This window comes from Lissotriton helveticus, chromosome 2_1 (assembly GCF_964261635.1).
Source record: "Lissotriton helveticus chromosome 2_1, aLisHel1.1, whole genome shotgun sequence".
Classification (NCBI taxonomy): domain Eukaryota; kingdom Metazoa; phylum Chordata; class Amphibia; order Caudata; family Salamandridae; genus Lissotriton; species Lissotriton helveticus.
The window spans coordinates 465,119,608-465,142,286 of record NC_136059.1 but is presented as its reverse complement, the minus strand read 5'-3'; the positions used below and the strand labels follow the sequence as shown (position 1 = coordinate 465,142,286).

General features: G+C 44.5%; 1 protein-coding gene across 3 annotated transcripts in view; it reads right to left on the bottom strand.

Annotated features, from left to right (window-relative positions):
- The window catches only part of SETD9 (SET domain containing 9), an 88,858-nt gene that overhangs the window by 30,710 nt on the left and 35,469 nt on the right, over window positions 1–22,679 (bottom strand). For all 3 annotated transcript variants that reach the window (XM_078675112.1, XM_078675113.1, XM_078675111.1), the window contains exons 2-3: window positions 21,467–21,822; window positions 11,047–11,170 (exon numbers count right to left, since the gene is read on the bottom strand). In XM_078675112.1, the coding sequence (XP_078531238.1) occupies window positions 11,047–11,170; window positions 21,467–21,822 (480 nt within the window). The remainder of the gene's footprint in view (window positions 1–11,046; window positions 11,171–21,466; window positions 21,823–22,679) is intronic.

Below are 22,679 nucleotides of genomic sequence, written 5' to 3'. Positions count from 1 at the left end.
TGCAGAATTAACGTGTAGGTATTGAATGAAAAAGAAAATGCCTTTAAATGCAAAAATTGTGGCAGTCAACAGTATTTACTCGTACGAGGCCTCAAATAACTGAAGCAACGTTGCCTGACAAGCTGACATGCCTAGAATATGACTATTGTGCATAAAATGTTTATTTCTTGACCTTTACATGAACAACATTATTATAATAAATAATAGTTGCTTAAAGGTTGTGCATATGTTTCATCTTACACAATGATCGCTGTTAATAAATATATAATAATAATAGATAAGGAATAAGCGTCATGAAAGCGGCTATGAGGAGCCATTGTGTTTTCTGTGAAAAGACGAGGAATGATCCTGTTCCCATAAGAGCATTGAAAGATGATTGGCTGACTAAAGAAGGAATAAAGCGATACAAAAGGGGATGATGGACGGAGCGTTTGAGCAAATCAAACACTCACCCCCAATCAACTGATCTGGGCTTAATCCATCACCATTCTTTAGCCCACTCAGCCACCCCAGTTCAGACATGGCCATATGCAAATCAGTCTGACCCTGTGCCTCATGCGAACAGTCCAGCTCGAACTGCCAAGCCATGTCTCCCCTGGACCGGAAACAAGCATCCTGGGACCGGTTTCGGATTCATAATCCTCATCAGCCTGGCTATCTTGAATCCAGTGGCCAAGTGAGCAAGGGACTCACGTCTGAGCATACCCTGCCACACTTAGGGCGAACAAAGCGATACAAAAGGGGATGATGGACGGAGCGTTTGAGCAAATCAAACACTCACCCCCAGTCAACTGATCTGGGTTTAATCCATCACCATTCTTTAGCCCACTCAGCCACCCCAGTTCAGACATGGCCATATGCAAATCAGTCTGACCCTGTGCCTCATGGGAACAGTCCAGCCCGAACTGCCAAGCCATGTCTCCCCTGGACCGGAAACAAGCATCCTGGGACCGGTTTCGGATTCATAATCCTCATCAGCCAGGCTATCTTGAATCCAGTGGCCAAGTGAGCAAGGGACTCACGTCTGAGCATACCCTGCCACACTTAGGGCGAACAAAGCGATACAAAAGGGGATGATGGACGGAGCGTTTGAGCAAATGAAACACTCACCCCCAGTCAACTGATCTGGGCTTAATCCATCACCATTCTTTAGCCCACTCAGCCACCCCAGTTCAGACATGGCCATATGCAAATCAGTCTGACCCTGTGCCTCATGGGAACAGTCCAGCCCGAACTGCCAAGCCATGTCTCCCCTGGACCGGAAACAGGCATCCTGGGACCGGTTTCGGATTCATAATCCTCATCAGCCAGGCTATCTTGAATCCAGTGGCCAAGTGAGCAAGGGACTCACGTCTGAGCATACCCTGCCACACTTAGGGCGAACAAAGTGATACAAAAGGGGATGATAGACGGAGCGTTTGAGCAAATCAAACACTCACCCCCAGTCAACTGATCTGGGCTTAATCCATCACCATTCTTTAGCCCACTCAGCCACCCCAGTTCAGACATGGCCATATGCAAATCAGTCTGACCCTGTGCCTCATGGGAACAGTCCAGCCCGAACTGCCAAGCCATGTCTCCCCTGGACTGGAAACAAGCATCCTGGGACCGGTTTCGGATTCATAATCTTCATCAGCCAGGCTATCTTGAATCCAGTGGCCAAGTGAGCAAGGGACTCACGTCTGAGCATACCCTGCCACACTTAGGGCGAACAAAGCGATACAAAAGGGGATGATGGACGGAGCGTTTGAGCAAATCAAACACTCACCCCCAGTCAACTGATCTGGGCTTAATCCATCACCATGCTTTAGCCCACTCAGCCACCCCAGTTCAGACATGGCCATATGCAAATAAGTCTGACCCTGTGCCTCATGGGAACAGTCCAGCCCGAACTGCCAAGCCATGTCTCCCCTGGACCGGAAACAAGCATCCTGGGACCGGTTTCGGATTCATAATTCTCATCAGCCAGGCTATCTTGAATCCAGTGGCCAAGTGAGCAAGGGACTCACGTCTGAGCATACCCTGCCACACTTAGGGCGAACAAAGCGATACAAAAGGGGATGATGGACGGAGCGTTTGAGCAAATCAAACACTCACCCCCAGTCAACTGATCTGGGCTTAATCCATCACCATTCTTTAGCCCACTCAGCCACCCCAGTTCAGACATGGCCATATGCAAATCAGTCTGACCCTGTGCCTCATGGGAACAGTCCAGCCCGAACTGCCAAGCCATGTCTCCCCTGGACCGGAAACAAGCATCCTGGGACCGGTTTCGGATTCATAATCCTCATCAGCCAGGCTATCTTGAATCCAGTGGCCAAGTGAGCAAGGGACTCACGTCTGAGCATACCCTACCACACTTAGGGCGAACAAAGCGATACAAAAGGGGATGGACGGAGCGTTTGAGCAAATCAAACACTCACCCCTAGTCAACTGATCTGGGCTTAATCCATCACCATTCTTTAGCCCACTCAGCCACCCCAGTTCAGACATGGCCATAGGCAAATCAGTCTGACCCTGTGCCTCATGGGAACAGTCCAGCCCGAACTGCCAAGCCATGTCTCCCCTGGACCGGAAACAAACATCCTGGGACCGGTTTCGGATTCATAATCCTCATCAGCCAGGCTATCTTGAATCCAGTGGCCAAGTGAGCAAGGGACTCACGTCTGAGCATACCCTGCCACACTTAGGGCGAACAAAGCGATACAAAAGGGGATGATGGACGGAGCGTTTGAGCAAATCAAACACTCACCCCCAGTCAACTGATCTGGGCTTAATCCATCACCATTCTTTAGCCCACTCAGCCACCCCAGTTCAGACATGGCCATATGCAAATCAGTCTGACCCTGTGCCTCATGGGAACAGTCCAGCCCGAACTGCCAAGCCATGTCTCCCCTGGACCGGAAACAAGCATCCTGGGACCGGTTTCGGATTCATAATCCTCATCAGCCAGGCTATCTTGAATCCAGTGGCCAAGAAGGAATAAAACCACTAGCTGCAACAATGATAACATGTTTAGTCTATAATAGTGTGTGTTCCTAGACCAGACACAGTATTTTAGAGACACTTTTTCCACCAGACTCATTGCTTGAGACTTGATTCATTTATTTTCCCAAATTCACACTGCTTAGGAGACTCTACTGAGTTTGTTAAACTCTTTATGGGAAGCTCAGCTTTGAATAATTATTGATCTTATCGAGCTGACTTTTTGATGCCAAAGCTTTATGCTTTATTTCTTACTCTCTCAAACTGGCATGATTAACCCCGTAGCTGCGCCAAACGTTCCGTGCTAGTGCGGAACGTTCTATTGAGCGGGCGGGGCTGCGACGGCCAACGGATGTGCGCAGCACTACAAAGGTAGTGCATGCGACGGCCGTTGGCCGTCAGAAGCAGCCATGAGGTTAATGGGCTCAGACTGACACTGTGTCCACCAATTCTTTGAATAAGGATTGCTTCCTTAATGGAATGTGCTTAATGCATTTATTATGATTTTTATTGAATAACCAGCTTACCCGTAGTGCGTTGCTGCGATCTCCGAAGAAAGGAAATTCAAGGAAACTCGTTATGATAACATTCAATTTACATTGTGTCATTTTTATTGAAACGTATTCATTTTAATATGGAAAACATTTCAAAGTGTCGTTTTAATTCTATTTATTTATTCGAGTGCTTGTGGATACACGATTTTTTGGTTTTCCATCTGGTGCCTACATCAGTATTCGAAAGTTTATGAGGGCCCTGGGTGGGCGATATTTAAAAAAGATTTATGCCAGAAACCTTCGCGGGAGTGTACTCAACAACTTCACAAAGTTTCCAGGCGATCAGATGAATGGAAGTCCTCATCCTGGGATCATCGCCCTTCGCCTGGGACGACTCCTGGTGGCCCCCGGCCCTGGGCACCACTCCCAAGCTAACGGACCACGCACGCAACCTGGGCTTCATCCTGGACTCTTCCCTCTCGATGACTAGACAAGTCAACGCCGTCTCCTCATCGTGCTTCAACACCCTGCGTATGCTCCGTAAGATCTTCCACTGGATCCCCACCGAGACCAGGAAGACCGTCACCCAGGTACTCGTCACCAGCCGACTGGACTACGGGAACACCCTCTACGCCGGAACCACAGCCAAACTGCAGAAAAGGCTCCAACGCATCCAGAACGCCTCCGCACGACGCGTCCTGGACATCCCCCGACGCAGCCACATCTCCCTTAAGAGGATAATGGAACAAATAGGCCTGGCAGATTTATGGAGAGAAAAAGCGGGCAATAAACAAGGGATATTCTATAGAAACTTAAAATACAAACACACCTCAGGAATTGATTTTGCTTTATTTAGTTATTGCCTCCAAAACTCTATAACTAGTATTAGTTATATCCCCTCCCATCTATCGGATCATTCGGCTCTCTTATTTATTCTAAAACTTCCTGCCCAAATCAAACATCCTTCTTGGTCATTTGACCGCACCATTTTATTAGATCTAGAGGAAGTGTCATATTTGAAGAGCGAAACAAGTATGTTTTTGGATATAAATCTGTGCTCAGCTTCCCTTGGTACGGTTTGGGAGGCTTTAAAAGCATACTTGAGAGGTTGTATAACAAATAGATCCTCCCACCTGGGTAAATTCTACAGATTGAAAATCAAAAACCTCGAACAAGAACTAGGAAAGATTGAGCAGAGGCTTGGAGCCTCAATTGGTTCACCTCAAGACCAAAAGATTATGGCTGACTTGAAAAATCAACTAGAAAATATTTTACAAGAGAGAGTAACGAAGAGATGGAAGGCGAGCAAAATTTCTAATTTTGAGTTTGGAGAAGCAGCGGGCAAGATTTTGGCCTGGAGGGTTAAGGCTGATCAAGCCAAAAACGATATAAGAGAAATCAATGTTGAGGGAGAAAGCGGGGCTAGGACATCTAATCAAGAAATCAGTATAGCCTTTAGGGAGTTCTGCGAGGAGATATATAGGGAAGATATCCTCGACGACCAACATACAAGGGACCTATGGCTAAATCAGATATCTCTACCGTCCCTTTCATCCGCACAGCGTGAAGGGATTGAGATGGATATTTCCGAGGCAGAAGTGAGGAAGGTCATTAGGTCACTAAAACATGGTAAGGCTGCAGGTCCTGATGGGCTTCCAGGTAAATTATATCGCACCTTGATAGATGTAATTGTTCCAACTTTAACGGCCCTCTTCAATGGTATCTTGAGGGGGGGACATGACCCCCCTCGATCTTGGAGTGAGGCCACTATAGTACTGATCCCCAAACCAGGCAAAGACACAACTTTATGTGGGTCATATCGCCCAATATCACTACTGAACAGCGATTACAAGATTTTTGCGTCCATTATATCATCTAGATTGGGTTCAGTAGTGGGGGAAATTATACATCAGGACCAGAAGGGATTTATTAAAGGTCGCCAGTTATCCGATCTAACGTATGATCTTGTGGGGGCAATAGACATCGCCTCATCTTTTTCCCTTCCGTTGGCAACACTCACCTTAGATGCGGCCAAAGCCTTTGACAGGGTTAATTGGCCCTATCTTAGTGATGTCTTGAAGAAGTTCAACTTCGGTGAGAAGTTTTGCCGCACTGTAGCACTTATGTATAATTCACCATCTGCACGGCTCTTAATAAATGGTACACTGTCTGACTCATTTAAAATCACGAGAGGCACTAGACAAGGCTGCCCGCTTTCCCCCCTCCTTTTTAATTTGTATATTGAACCGTTTGCAGTAGTTCTAAGAGGGGAAGCACTTATTCCATCTTTCAGATTTGGGGAGTGGGAAAGGCGGGTAGCTCTCTATGCAGACGACATCTTGATTTTTACCTCAGATTCGGAGACTACACTCCCAGAGGTAATTAAGAGAGCCGAAGAGTTTGGTCGCATCTCGGGATATGAGATCAACCCAAGTAAAACCGACATCATGGCATGGAATATCCCCGATTTACAGCTGGATGTAACCAACTCAATGCGATACTTGGTATCCGAGTACTACAAGATGTCGGTAAAATCGCCCAAGTTAACCTTGAGAGAGTGTTCAACGAGAGTAGGAAACTGTTAAAATCTTGGTCCAATCTTCCACTGACTATCCTCGGCAGAATAAGTCTGATAAAGATGTCTATCCTCCCCAAATTCACTTTTATTTTTAATACCATCCCTCTCGCATTCGACAATGCAATCTTGGAGAAGTGTCAGAGAGACTTAATTCCTTTGTCTGGAACTATAAATCGGCGAGAGTGGCATGGAAGAAATTGAGGAGGTGGAGGGAAAAGGGGGAATTGTCTTTGCCTGACTTGCAGTATTATGCCTGGGCCTTTCAGCTGTCCCACTCCAGAATGCTTTTAAAAGTCCCATCTAACACATCTATTGGTGTCATGTTCAAAGCCATGTTAACTGGTGCTGCTATACCAACAAATGGTTTCATGTTTAAATACGGGGACCAGAAGTACTTTAAAAAAGTGAAGTTAAAAACTCTTATGTCCCAGGCGAAGGCCTGGTCACAAATAAGGAAAAAACTAGGTCTGCCATATTTCTCAAATTTTGCACCCATTTGGGAATTTCCCGGGTTACCGCTTTGTCTGAAAGATAGGCTGGCAATCCCGTTGAGAGATGGAGGATTATTAACTTGGGGGGATTTGCTGGTAGGCGAATCACTGAGGTCCTGGGAGGAGTTACGGGAACAACTGGGCTCAGAGTTTTCAAGGTACAAGTTTATACAACTGGACAGTTGGGTCAAAGCACTGACTAGGTCAGGGGTAACACTTGGGAAGAGCAGTATCATAGAAGAAATGCTGGTAGAACGACCAGGAGGGGGTAAAGAAGTTTCGCAGTGGTACTGGAACCTGCTAGAAGAGATCGATGGAGAATTTATCCTCCCGGAACAACTGTGGGGAACAGAACTTGGGGTCCAAATAATCGAAATCTGGCAGAAATCCTGCACCCTGTTATATAAGTGTGTTAAACCTGCATGGCTTAGGCGTAACCATTTCTTTACGATACACTGAGCTTATTTTACCCCTTTAAATCTGTCTAAATTCATCCCAGGGAAGAAATGCAATAAATGTAACTATATTGCGGCTTCGGATATCCATATGTTTAAAGAATGTCCTAGTATATTACAGTTCTGGAATGAAGTGAAAGTGACTTTGGACTCCATTCTTAATATCTCGGTTTCTATCACACTACCACTGATTATATTCGGATGGGATAACAGTATAAAGGGTCATGCAAGGACATTCCTGTTCTACGCAATATTACTTGCAAGAAGAGAGATATGTAAGGTTTGGATAGAAAACTCGGCACCAACACATGCAAATTGGTTGTCGGCCCTGTATGAAACATCTAAAACAGACATGCTGAGATCATGCGCCGCACGTAACCTGGCCTCCTGGAACTTTTTGGCTCAGTGGAGACAGTAACCGGGTTTTTTTTTTCCCCCGGTCCAATGATTATGCCATAATACTCCAAGAACTAGGCCCCTCCTCTCGGTTCTATGGCTGGTTCAACAGGTATCAATACCAAGTTTGGAGTCATCCCCTTTTTCCTCTTCGGGTCATCTCCTGCCGATTCTCACTAATCGCGTTTTCTGGTGCAGCGTTAACTTTGCACTTTGATTCGATACGCGCATGGCAGTTGGAGGCTAATTAAGAGGAGGGCTAGGCAAATGAGGATAAAATAAAAAAAAAAAAAAAAAAACAACTTCACAAAGTTTCCAGGCGATCAGATGAATGGAAGTCCTCATCCTTTGATCATTGCCCTCTGCCTGGGACGACTCCTGGTGGCCCCCGGCACCACTCCCAAGCTAACGGACCACGCACGCAACCTGGGCTTCATCCTGGACTCTTCCCTCTCGATGACTAGACAAGTCAACGCCGTCTCCTCATCGTGCTTCAACACCCTGCGTATGCTCCGTAAGATCTTCCGCTGGATCCCCACCGAGACCAGGAAGACCGTCACCCAGGTACTCGTCACCAGCCGACTGGACTACGGGAACACCCTCTACGCCGAAACCACAGCCAAACTGCAGAAAAGGCTCCAACGCATCCAGAACGCCTCCGCACGACTCGTCCTGGACATCCCCTGACGCAGCCACATCTCCGGCCACCTGAGAGACCTGCACTGGCTCCCCGTCAGCAAGAGGATCACGTTCAGGCTCCTCACCCACGCACACAAGGCGCTCCATGACCTGGGCCCCAAGTACCTCAACGACCGCCTGACCTTCTACGCGCCCACCCGCCAGCTACGATCGACCAACCTCGCCCTCGCCGCCATTCCACGCATACACAGAGCCACCGCCGGAGGAAGATCCTTCTCCTACCTGGCAGCCAAGACCTGGAACTCCCTCCCCATCCACCTGTGGATGACCCAGGACCATCTTCTCTTCAGGAAGCAACTCAAGACCTGGCTGTTCACGCAGTAACGTCCCCTCTCCCCCAGCGCCTTGAGACCCTCCCGGATGAGTAGCGCGCTATACAAATGCTATGATTGATTGATTGATTGAATGGTGTTTTAATTCTATTTATTTATTCGGGGGCTTGTGGATGCACGATTTTTTGTTTTTCCGTCTTGTGCGTAGATCAGTATTAGAAAGATTATGAGGGCCCTGGGGGGTCGATATTTAAAAAACAATTATGCCAGAAACCTTCGCTGGAGTGTACTCAACAACTTCCCAAAGTTTCATGTCGATCAGATGAATGGTGTTTTAATTCTATTTATTTATTCGAGTGCTTGTGGATACACAATTTTTTGTTTTTCCGTCTGGTGCGTACATCAGTATTCGAAAGATTATGAGGGCCCTGTGGGGCCGATATTTAAAACAAATGTATGCCAGAAACCTTCGCGGCAGTGTACTCCACAAATTCCCAAAGTTTCATGGCGATCGGATGAATGGTGTAGTAATGCATAAAGGACAAACAAACAGACAGACAGACATACTTTCATTTTTATATATATAGATATGGACTACTGATTTCTCTTCTAATTTGATGACGAAGATTAATACGATTTAACTTGTGACTTTAAAAAAGATAAATTACTAAAGTGATCGAATTGATAAAACCCTTTGACTCCTACTAAATCTCTCTTCACTAACTGAAAATAGATTAGTGATTGTTATTATAATTTATGTGAAGTACAGCTCTTGATCTTCTCTAAATCAACGGCAAAGATCCATTGCCTCGCTATAGTACCGGAATTAGCCTGAATGACGATAAATCAATATTTTATTTTAAACTGATTCCTGCGCTCCAGCAGAAAGACTCCTCTCAGGACGTGCCCCTGGATGAAGCATCTTCAATCTTGGCCACCATCTATAAGATGTGCTCAGTATATTATGGAAGGAAGCCAGCTGGCTCTCCCAGCCCGCTACCTTATCTCTCTACAGTACTGTTCAAAAGGCTTCTTACACGACAGCTGCAAGACAGACGCCTCCGCCTTATCTTTATGTAAGTCCCGCCCCACATCCAGGAACAGGAAGTGGAGTGTCTTCATCCCTGCTCTCACAATCAGCCTCACAGGGAAGAGCATCACATACCTGTGCTCTCTCTTTTGACATTCTCATGTCATGCCTCCAAGGAGTGGTGGCATCGAACGCCAAGAATGAACGTCAAGAATGAAGTTGAGGAACATAAGGATCTTGAAGCCCTCCATTTTTGGTACACAATCTCTACTCACCTGGAGAATAGCATCCCTATCTGTAAATACAAATGTGTGCGATGATCGCCCTTGGGGTCCTCCTGGGTTTAAGCAGTTGGCCTGACTCCTGTGTACCCTTTCTACTGAGAACAGTGTCGACAGGCCTTTTTGTTTCAGATTTTTAAGAAGCAAGACTTCCACAAACAATTCAGGGCTTATACCTTCCGATGCTCGGGAAACTCCACAATGCGTAATATTGTTGAGCGTAGAACTCCACTCTACACACTCCACCCTTGCCACAGTGAAGACAGAGACAGTAGTTTGGTCACAGCACTCAATCACTTTTTTTGTATGTTTTCTGTGAGACCCTCTCTACTGTAGCCCTCATTGAAATCTCCTCTCAGTAGGGTGAAATCAGTAGACACTGTATCCATATTCTGTTACAGCAATGTCCTGGTGTTCCTTACCGCTGCTAAATTTATTTGCAGCATTGACTCTTGTCCCTGTTCCATGAGTGGCTGATTGGGAGATGGTCATCCTCTGTACGGTAGAGCACCTTAAAAAGCATACTTGTCACTTGGGTCCTCTGTCTCACCCCATCTTTGTCTCTTTGAGGCAAAATATGAATGGATAGATAGCTTTGTGAGTTCCCGGCCCAGGTTAGGGTCCAAATCGTATCAGGGTTCCTTCCCGAGGCTAGTGTTGCCACTCTTTCAGGCCCTGCACTCGTCACTAGACTCCTTTTGTCACGCTCTTCACTGCCCTGAGAGGAGGGGGGGTGACCTGTTCACCCCAAACCTCCTGGGCTGCATTTTAGTCTGTCCTGGAAGCCCCTACCAGGGGACTGCTCTTCCTTACATGGATGCACTTTCACCATGTCAGGCATGCTACGCAGCCCATGTGCTCACGGTCTGTCGTAAGTCATCGGCTGTGGCTCCTTCTCTTCACTGTATGTGTTACACTGCAAGGCAGGGCCTCTCCATTCTCCCAAGTGCCAGGGATTCTTGGCCTTTCAAATTTTACCATGGCGCCTACAATCAAAGCCCTGATTTCTAGGCTGCACTCCCCGCTGTTTCCTCAGCACATGCAAAGCTTTACATTGACCAGGTTGCCACTCTTCCAGCGGCTGCTCTCCCTCACATGCTGTTCTTTCTTTTCAAGGAGACAGTCAAACTCATCATCTCAGGTGCTTATTAAGTAGATCAGGCTCACTCCCTAAAAAGACTATACAGGATTACATTGGATCATGAATCTGTGACCAGGAGCCTCTGTAATGCACCGCCATGTTGGTCATGCCCTAGGCTGGGTCAAACCCTTTTGGTTGTATTTTAGTATCTTGCTTGGCATACTTGTACCCTTTGTTAAGTAAATATCTTCATTTTACTAACTTTTGCCAGAAGAATATGTTACCTGTAAATACATTTTGAGATCCCCTTGTCGTTCCCATCAATAAGGATGCCATCAATGCACCTAAAAATAAATGGATTTCCAATCGACTGGAAAAAGATTGGCTCATACCCTTGATATATGGCACCTGAGAAAAGAGAAAACAAGGGTAAATAGACTTTACCATTTCATAAGTCATTGAACATCAGTAGTCCTAATCACTGTGGAAAAATTTAAATCAGATATGGCAATATAAGAAGGAATGATGTATATTACAATTGGTGTAGAAAGACTTGACTGCAATATGTCTCAACCTCCCCCAAATTCTTAAACCATCCACCTGCAAAACACTCCGTTACTGTTAGCCTCCTACTGCTGTTTTTTACCCTATTGAGGCAGGAGTATTTTCAGATCACTTACAAGATTTTAAGGGAGACTTGTGGCCCACAACTGGGATTTGTAATTTTTTGAGATCCACTAAAGGGTGCAGAGCAAATTCAAGCAGCGGCCCAAGGGCATTTAAAGTTAAATAGGTTCTTGCAGCCCTAAAACCAGTTTGATCACTTGATCCCAGTCTTTCATGAAGTTAAGCCTTGTGTAGTTAATCCTAGGCTGGTTAATGGGATACAAGTCATATTTGGCAGAAACTGTCTGCAGCGATTAACGTGCCACTGTAACTACCACAAGAATAGCAGAGGTGTACAATTTAAAAAGAAATATCCATTTGTCCAAAGGATGGTATGATTCAGAAATCTACTTGACCTGTAAACAAAAGTATGCACTTCATCCTTTTGTTCACACATTATGGGAGCTTTCTCTATATCTTGGCTTAATGACTCATCAGGAGCTGTCCTTGACATACTAGTCCCTCCCAGTCACAACGGTATCAGACTTGATAGAGCTAAGAGACCCGGTGGAGGCATCGCCTGTATACATCATATCAGTCTCATTGCTAAGCAGTCCCCCTCTGCAACTCTCTCCTCTTGTAAATATCTCTGCATAGACATCATCAACAAACACAAACTCTTATGCAACCTGCACATTTTCTACCATCCTCCAGGAGACAACCACCCTCTGTTAGAACAAACTATGGAAACCATCTCATCTAACTTGGGTCTTCATTGTCCCCAGATCTTCTGGGAGACTTCAATCTACATTGGAATGACCCGAATGAATAGCCTTAAAAACTTCCTAGCTGATTTCAACCTGACTCAATTTTGTCACAGCTTAATGCACAACTTAGGCTCGACTCGCGATCTAATCTACGCCAATCCCAACTCCATTCATCTAGAATCGATTGCCCCTTGTGACTGGTCGGATCACAACTATATCATCTTCCTCATCTTTGAACGAAGGAAAACCAAAAGTCTCCAACCCAAGAAACAGAGACACTTGAAAAGATAGCTTCAAAATGCAAACATAAATGAGCTCATATCCCGTTGCAACGTAACCCTGCCTCCTCCTATGTTCATGTCAGATGTCCATGAACTCACTGAGCACTACACCAACTCCATGCAGAAAGTCCTGGATGCAATTGCCCCATTCAACTAAACAGAAAGTCCAACAAAGATTCCAAACCATGGTTCAATGACAGCCTAAACTCAGACAGACGCAACCTGAGACTAGCAGAACGCTCATAGAGATCATTTCCATCTACTGAACTCCTTTAGCTTTTAAAAATGAGAAGAAGTAAGTACAACAAACATCAGAACGTCAAAAGCAACATTATTCAGAAGCCAAATGGACAAAGCCAAAAATCACCCCAAAATGCTGCTTGATCGGACTAAACTTCAATCCAAATACACTACCATTCAATCGCAAATTATCTCCAGTCCACAACGAAACTGCGAGGACTTTTCCACCTTCTTTCTTGAAAAGTCTAACAAGATCAAATCAGATCTAAGGTCCGCCCTGACAGATCCATCATTCTTACCAGACCCACCGTTCCCGTCGCAGCCCCATCTTGTCGCATTGCCATTCTATGAAAAACAATGCCTTCTGGAGTCAATTCTCACCCGTTAACGACACATCCATTCTCAACATTCTTTCTACCCTGAAATCCTCTAATCACTTCAACGAACCCCTTCCCTCCAAATTCTTTAAGGGATGATAAGGACACTAGTCCCACTCTGGACCAAGATTATTAATGCCTCCCTACTCCATAAAGACTGCCTGAAGACTACCTAGCCTCCATAAAGACTGCCTGAAAACTACCTAGCCTCCATAAAGACTGCCTGAAGACTACCTAGCCTCCATAAAGACTGCATGAAAACTACTTGGGCTCCATAAAGACTGCCTAGCTGACTTCAACCTGACTCAATTTTGTCACAGCCTAATGCGCAACTTAGGCGCGACTCGCGATCTAATCTACGCCAATCCCAACTCCATTCATCTAGAATCGATTGCCCCATGTGACTGGTCGGATCACAACTATATCATCTTCCTCATCTTTGAACGAAGGAAAACCAAAAGTCTCCAACCCAAGAAACAGAGACACTTGAAAAGATATCTTCAAAATGCAAACATAAATGAGCTCATATCCCATTGCAACGTATCCCTGCCTCCTCCTATGTTCATGTTAGATGTCCATGAACTCACTGAGCACTACAACAACTCCATGCGGAAAGTCCTGGATGCAATTGCCCCTTTCAACTAAACAGAAAGTACAACAAAGACTCCAAATCATGGTTCAATGAAAGCCTAAACTCAGACAGACGCAACCTGAGACTAGCAGAACGCTCATGGAGATCATCTCCATCTACTGAACTCCTTTAGCTTTTAAAAATGAGAAGAAGTAAGTACAACAAACACATCAGAACGTTAAAAGCAACATTCTTAAGAAACCAAATGGACAAAGCCAAAAATCGCCCCAAAATGCTGCTTGACCTGATTAAACTTCAATCCAAATACACTACCACTCAATCGCAACTCATCTCCAGTCCACAACGAAACTGCAAGGACTTTTCCACCTTTCTTGAAAAGTCTAACAAGATCAGATCTAAGGTCCTCCCTGACAGATCCATCATTCTTACCAGACCCACCGTTCTCCTCGCAGCCCCATCATGTCGCATGCCACTCTACAAAAAACAATGCCTTCTGGAGTCAATTCTCACCCGTTAACGGCACATCCATTCTCAACATTCTTTCTACCCTGAAACCCTCTAATCACTTCAACGATCCCCTTCCCCCACATTCTTTAAGGGATGATAAGGACACTAGTCCCACTCTGGACCAAGATTATTAATGCCTCCCTACTCCATAAAGACTGCCTGAAGACTACCTAGCCTCCATAAAGAATGCCTGAATACTACCTAACCTCCATAAGGACTGCACAAAGTCTATATAGCCTCCATACAGACTGCACAAACACTACCTAACCTCTATAAAAAGTACACAGACTAACTGGCCTCCATAAAGCCTGCATGAAATCTACCTAGCTCCCATAAAGACTGCCTGAAGACTACCTAACCTCCACAAAGACTGCCTGAAGACTACCAAGCCTCCGTAAAGACTGCCTGAAGACTACCTAGCCTCCATAAAGAATGCCTGAAGACTACCTAGCCTCCATAAACACTGCACAAAGTCTATCTAGCCTCCATAAAGACTACACAAAGACTACCTAGCCTCCATAAAGACTGCCTGAAGACTACCTAACCTCCATAAATACTGCCTTAAGACTACCTAGCGTCCACAAATAATGACTGAAGACTACCTAGCCTCCATAAAGACTGCATGAAGTCTATATAGCCTCCATAAAGACCGCACAAAGACTACCTAGCCTCCATAAAGACTGCATAGACTAACTAGCCTCCATAAAGACTACATGAAGTCTACATAGACCCCCCTAAAGACAGCCTGAAGACTACCTAGCCTCCATAAAGACTGCCTGAAGACTACCTAGCCTTCATAAAGAAGGCCTAAAGACTACCTAGCCTCCACAAAGAAGGCTTGAAGGCTACCTAGCCTTCATACAGACTGCCTGAAGACTACCTAGCCTCCATAACGAATGCCTGAATACTACCTAGCCTCCATAAAGACTGCACAGACAACCTAGCCTCCATAAAGACTGCATGAAGTCTACCTAGCCCCCATAAAGGATGCCTGAAGACTACCTAGCCTCCATAAAGACCACACAAGACTATCTAGCCTCCATAAAGACTGTGCAAAGACTACCTAGTCTCCATAAAGACTGCCTGAAGACTACCTAGCCTCCATAAAGACTGCCTGAAGACTGCCTAGCTGGCCTCCATAAAGAATGCCTGAAGACTACCTAGTTTCCATAAAGACAGCACAAAAACTACATAGCCTCCATAAAGACTGCATGAAGTCTACCTAGCCCCCATAAAGACCACACAAAGGCGATCTAGCTTCCTTAAAGACTGTACAAAGACTACCCAGCCTCCATAAAGACTGCCTGAATACTACCTAGCCTCCATAAAGACTGCCTGAAGACTACCTAGCCTCCATAAAGATTGCCTGAAGATTACCTAGCCTCCATAAAGACTGCCTAAAGACTACCTCGCCTCCATAAAGACTGCATGAAGACTACCTAACCTCCATAAAGATTGCCTGAAAACTACCTAGCCTCCATAAAGACTGCCTGAAGACTACCTAGCCTCCATAAAGACTGCATGAAGACTACTTGGGCTCCATAAAGACTGCCTGAAGACTACCTAGCCTCCATAAAGACTGCCTAAAAACTACCTAGCCTCCATAAAGACTGCTTGAAGACTACCTAGCCTCCATAAAGACTGCATGAAGACTACCTAACCTCCATAAAGACTGCCTGAAAACTACCTAGCCTCCATAAAGACTGCCTGAAGACTACCTAGCCTCCATAAAGACTGCCTGAAGACTACCTGGGCTCCATAAAGACTGACTGAAGACTACCTAGCCTCCATAAAGACTGCCTGAAGACTACCTTGCCTCCAAAAAGACTGCCTGAAAACTACCTAGCCTCCATAAAGACTGCCTGAAGACGACCTAGCCTCCATAAAGACTGCCTGAAGACGACCTAGCCTCCATAAAGGCTGCCTGAAGACTACCTAGCCTCCATAAAGACAGCCCGAAGACTACCTTGCCTCGATAAAGACTGCACAAAGTCTATATAGCCTGCATAAAGACCCCACAAAGACTATCTAGCCTCCATAAACCCTACACTAATGCTATCTAGCCTCCATATAGACTACACAAGACTATCTAGCCTCCGTAAAGACTGCACGAAGACCATCTAGCCTCCATAAATTATTTTCATTCTGAAAAAGCCAGCAAGTCATACATCTGAACCACTGCTGTGAATGCTATTTTGCAAGCATTATACTTTTGGAGCCACTGGAAGCCTTTGGTTCAAATGGAGCTTTAGCAATCCTAACCCGATTAACGTGTAGACCTCAAGGACTGTATAGATCCATTGCAGGGTGACACCAAGAAATATGTGTCATGGCATCTCTCAACTTCAGCCTTCAACATACACAACAAAATTAATCTGGAATATTTCTGTAAATCATAATGACAACCAACGTGTACCAGTTTATATCTTGATCGTTAAAGGGGAATGAGAACAAAAGACAACTGGTCAAAAGAATAACTGTGAGGTTATCTGGAAGACCCAGTAACAGAACTAAGCCACGTATTCCACTGAGGGTAGGAAGCGTACATAGGAATTTTCCACAGCAGTTGCACAACGCTACCTATTAAAAATCCATAATGTCAACACTTGAAACTGGCCATAGAAGCAAAGAAATCAGTTTACAGAATATGTAAGAAACTAGTGTATTTAGCATAATGAATGCTCCCAATTTCTACATTTTTAAATTGATAAAGGATATGTTGTAGTCACAGAACTATCTTACATAGAGAAGTTGAAGATTTGGGTTGAGGGCAGTAAGGAGAAAGACACCTTGCCATGAAATAGAACATTTAACTGCGCCTTAATGACATGCATGACTTTTGCTGTCTTCGTACCATAGGGTATGGTTCCTGGAGTTGATCAGATTGATTCCCCATTGAAGAATCCATCAGACAGAAATATTTGGCAAATGAACCCAGAAAAGTAAGTGTAGAGAGTCTAGTCCAAAGATCACAAAAGTAGTCGCTGGCAAAGATCTTAACAGCTGTGAAGTTCCTTTGATCAATGCTTGTTTTTTCTGAACCGATGACCAGAACTGCACTTCACTTATACAAAGCGTAGCTTAAAGAACAATATGAATGAATGTGACCAGCATTTCCTGGAACCTTACGATGCAAACACATATGCTATTTTGCATGTTTTGTAGTGTGATATTATCGTTCTGATGCTTTCATCTTCTTTGGTAAATGAATGACCACATTGTGATTGAGGTGCAGAGAGAACTGGGAAAACCTGTCAAAGCATTCATTGTCAGTTAATATGGGGTGGGGCAATCAGTAAAATCAGTAGCAGCAGTGTGTTGAGTTGAGAAGTAGCAGCAGTGTGTTGGTTGGAAAGTGGCTGATGTGAATTCACTACTGGGGAAGTTGCTCGTAATTGGCTGGAAGGTTTGGTAAATTGTTCAGTAAGCTGTCAGAAGTAGGTTTATAGGTGCATGGTACATGCATTTTGTAACAGAAGGGACTTCCGCTATTTTTTTTAAATGGAATAGGAGAAGATTAATTTTATTCTACACTCTTCAGTGCAAAGTGAGAAAGTTTGTCCTGATTCTTTTCGTTTTCCAGTTTTGTAGAGGCAGTCTACTGAGGGATGTGCCCCAGTAAGCTGGGGCTTCTGGAGGTCGGCAGGACCAAGGACAGCTCATAATGGATATACCAAGAAGGCATACACTTAAATCCACAGCCAGTTCAGATATAACCCATTCAGTTAGTGTCTTCGCGCAAAACAGGCAGCGGAGTACAACTACAGGATTGCCTCAAATGAGAGCAACTTCCCTACTTCACGTTTTTCTTCTGCTAGATGTCAGGAGTACATTCTAAAGCATTTATTTGTTCACACATCTGCCCAAATGAACAATGTTTAATGCAAGGAAGGTATCCATCTCAAGGTTAAAAAGATTTAGGACCTTTTGCAAAAGTTGTTATGCTATTTTTCTTACTGTCCTCAATACAGCACACAGCTCCCACCTGTGAGGCGTTGTAGCGCTGTTACCTTGTCCACAGTCGCATCAGAGCTCATACGCAGGTTTGGAAGAGATATGTTGGTCAAGTGTAGCGTATATGGGAGCGTTTCCTGCCTTGCACGAGAGCCATAGATGAGCTTCAATCGTGCAACAGCGGGGTTTGTGCTGTGGCGAAGTGTGCTAATGTGCAAGAGGAGCAATGAAAGCTTGTGATCCTCTTCACAGTTGCAGCATTTGGCTTCTTTGTGAGGAGGCTTGAGCAAGTGCTGATGTGATCTGTGATTATTGTCTGGTTATTTTAAGATATTAAAATAATAATGTGCTTCTTACTGAAGGCGTGGCCATTACTATGGTACCTCCGCCCTCAGTCACTCAAATGAGATGCTAGATGTCCCCATGGTATGTATATTCGTCTGGCTAGGAAGATGATACAGAGGCTTGCCTTCTTTCTGCTACACGCTTTATCGCTACAATGGAGGTTGCAAAGCCATCTGGAAAGGACTTAAGCATTCATTATTCTTCACCTCTAACAAAGCTCTTCGAAATAAAAAAAAAAGTGCATGGATTACAAGCCAGGAAAACTGATTCACCACAGGATGGACTTCCTACGTGTAAGCAAGAGAAGGTGAGGGTGGAAGTTGGAGACTTGAGAACCAACTGACAAACAGTTCCTGAAAGGAAAGCCAAAACAATCTCAGAAGAGTCCTTACGCTAGAGGAGTTCAAAATGAAGTGCGATGAACTGGAAGCTGCTTACAATGGACAGAAGATAATAGGGTTCACCCAAAGAGGAAAGACTGAGAATGATGGAGTCAGGTAACACTATGCGCAGATGCAACTCGAGAGTAAATGAACAGCATGGCGTTGGAGCAGATATTGCGCTACATTCAGAAGATACTTCCACCGGGACTGTGCTCTTCATCACACCAGAGGAACCATCGCTGCGGTGCTTTGCTGAAACATACAACACTGAAAGCAACAAAGCTGCTGAGGAAAAGTCTAAAAACGTCCTCTTCTCTGACAGGATTCCCGAGACCAAATACCTTATTCCCACTAAAGGTGCGACATTGTCAAAAGAAAAATATTTGTTTTGAAAAATGTGTCTCCAAGTGCAACGCTGAGGTCTTCTTTGCTTCCACAAATCTCACTCAAGGAGTGAGGTGATCAGCGCTCTTAGCCATGGTTGGCCTTGAAGGTTTCAGAATGCCCTCAAACACGTTGCGGGGATTAAACTACTTTCATTCCCTTTACTGCCTGGAAAGGGTCAGATATTTACTCTAGCACAATGCAGGCTTAAATACCCTTTCACGGCATGAAGGGGAATGAATGAAAGACTCCCATGTCTGGAGGGAGCATGGGGGAAAAGGTTTCTTCACAGGTTGAAATATTTTCACTGTGAAATGGAGAACTTGCTATAGTGGGAACTCATTAGTGACTTCACCTGACTTTCCAGGGATCCACATGGAAACTCGTGCTTAGCGCAGCTTTTGTGCAGATTCCTGGAGGTGTTTGTAAATTCCAAAAAATTTAAATCTTTAGTGGAACCTAGGTGTAAATCTAGGAGTGTAAGTTTACTACTATACTGTGCACTGGCCTCTTAGAATGCAAGTCTTTGCTAAACAGAGACCAACAGAATGAAGTGGCATGTTAACCCATGAGCAAAAATCGGATATCACACTCACTCCAAAAGCACTGAATAAGAAGTATTGCAAATCACACACAGCCGATTCAACTGGGTGCAGGATGATAATTCCTGTAAAATGAGCAGAAAAAGGTAAGTGAACTTTTCAGTCAGGCATCCTCTTTGCAGTCATTTAATGGCGACTTGAATACTGGAAAATGCCTGTGGTAGAGACGTTTAGGAGAGACCTTCTTAGGGAAGCGGGTGACTGGCGGCTACCAAAAATCTGATAACCTGGACAAGGAGGCATCTCAAATCACGACGCACTGACCAGAAACGCAATTCTCTTCCTTACCAGCTCACACAGGCAGATGCTACGTGTTAAAACTGAATAGTTGGTGGTAGACTCAGATTCACTACAAATACCTAACTGCTGTCCAATTACAGACTCACCATAATTGGAGAAACTGACCAACATATATTTAGCCAAATCAGAAAGAACAGATTATATCCAACTCTCTTCTGCAACACTACCCGTCCAGCTTTTTAACTGGGTACAGCGCTGAAACAGTCACTCTCCAGGTTGTTGACACCGTACCCTGAATCATCATGGTGAAGCCAGACTCCCATCTCTGCCCATCCACACACGCCCATGGCATTTACCAATCCATAATTGGCTATCTAACATGTTCAGTCAAATATCCCCATTTCCCACTGTATTCCTCGTTAAGATTAAAACTTCAAAAAGATGAAAGCCTCAATGTCCACTTTTTTCAATTACCAATCATGCAGCCACAACTTTTGCACAGTTAATGTTCATCTCCCTACTTAATTGGGCAATAGCCTACAGCTTGGCTTATCTTAATACTTCCTCTCTCCACCTTATGGTTTTGCTCCACTAGCCCAGACTCAGACTATCGTGGAAATTTGACACATTACTACTGAGCTCATTGGCCTTCCTAAATTACTTCAGCCATATTCAATTCAACTCACATTCTTCTATTTAGTTTTGGGAGCAAAAAGGGCCAGGAGATGGGACAGAGTACTACGATAAAGGGAGGACTGTCCTGTGGGGGTAACGTATGATAACGATGACCAGTCTTTAGCTTCACATACTAAGCTCAATTACATTTGGAAAATCTACTAGAGAATAAATAGGAAAACGGAGGTAAGGATGATGAACGCATGAGTCACACTCTGAAAGCTAATACAAAATTAAGAGGCCTATCATGCACCCTGGATCTGGAACAACACCCGGTATGCATCCGGACCACACCAACAATGCTCCAATTAAAAAAAGGGTTGAGGAGTCACCCCCTTTAAAGAAAAGTACATTATAATGCACTAACCATACTCAACCCAGCTCCGTCTCCTTTTACTCGTTGACTTCATGTCCTTGACCAGTTACAGTGCTCTGCTGCCTTTTGAATAGGTTGCCATTATAGAAATACCATATACATACATAGATACAGACATATCACCACCAGGAGTGTAATACAACCCTGCAGCAACAAAGTGGACCCAACCGCTTTAGGTGGTCCACAGTCAGGTAAAGGTTAATGAATATTTGTGAGATATGCGAGACTCACGTTTTGTAGGAAGGCCCCATCATTTTGCGTTACACCACTGATCCCAACCAATGCGTTGTGTCAGGTGAATCATCAAATAGTTTTCTGACCTTGCAGTGTTACTCCTTTAAAATATTACTAATAAATAAAGCAGAATTACAGTACCCGGATACATAGAAACAACAGCTCCTTTTGGTACAACTCCTTTTGAAACAAACACTCCAGTTCCAGCAGAGACGAGAGTACTCGGGCCTTCCTCAATACTAAATCCTAGAGTCTCAAATAATATTTCCTCTGGATGGAGTCTGGGTTCCCTTTGACGACTAGATAAAGCTTCCTCAGGAAGAGCTAACAATTCTTCATATTTCAATTTAACTTCTTTCGATAGGAAGGAAACCAAGTCTTTTTGTCCATTAAAGTCATATATGAACAACGATTGAAAGACTTTTAATAGTGTAGCCAAGACGTCGCCATCAGAAATGATCTTGTCTTTGGAAGCTTCTGACACGTACCGCATTGTCCTGCAAAAAAGGAGGGTATAATTAACATTAATACAGGCTAAACCTATCACTTACACCACCTGAAGTCTAGACAAGAAGACTTGGAGATCAACAATTAATCTTAAAAAAAGACAACAGTACGTATATTTGTGTAGGAGCACTTACAAAATCTGTATAAAAACTAACAAAGGGATTCTTCCCACTCTGCTGAGAACTGTAGACATGTTCCCACTATCAAGACTATCAAGAAGCCCACCCAACACCTTTTGCTACTGATTCCCTCTTCCCTTTACCACTTCAGTTGAAGGCAAAAAGAAACATAAAAAAGGAAAGAAGTAAAAAAAAGCAAATCTAAAAGTATCCAAGCGGGAGAGCCCATGATGGTTGTGGGGTCAGTGAAGATGATAAAGGAAACCAGCTGCTGCCATCCTACCCTTTTACAAGATACGTGCATACAGTGCCGACTCCTCAGGCACTGCCCACATACATTGACTGTACGAGAAAGTAAAGTGCCACATCCAATCAGAGGGACCTGAAAAATTGGGAATCCCTGACTGTAACCACATCATGGAAACTAGCAAGCTTAAGGAGCCAAAAACACCATCTATAAAAGATAGGATACAAGCCTCACAGAGTGGCCACTGGACTTATGCAGAAAAGGCAGGGCCTCAATTTCACCCCCGACTTTTTAGCGGCACAGTCACCTGCTTCCAGAGGGGACATACAACTCATTGTTTGGGAATTCAAGACCAAACCCTCTTCACTAAATCAAATCTAGTGAAATCGATCTGTAGCCATGGCTGAAACCTGCAAATAGAGTTGTGGCTGGACCAGGTTGAGACCTTCAGCGTGGAACAAGCTCCTAAGCAAGAAATCCT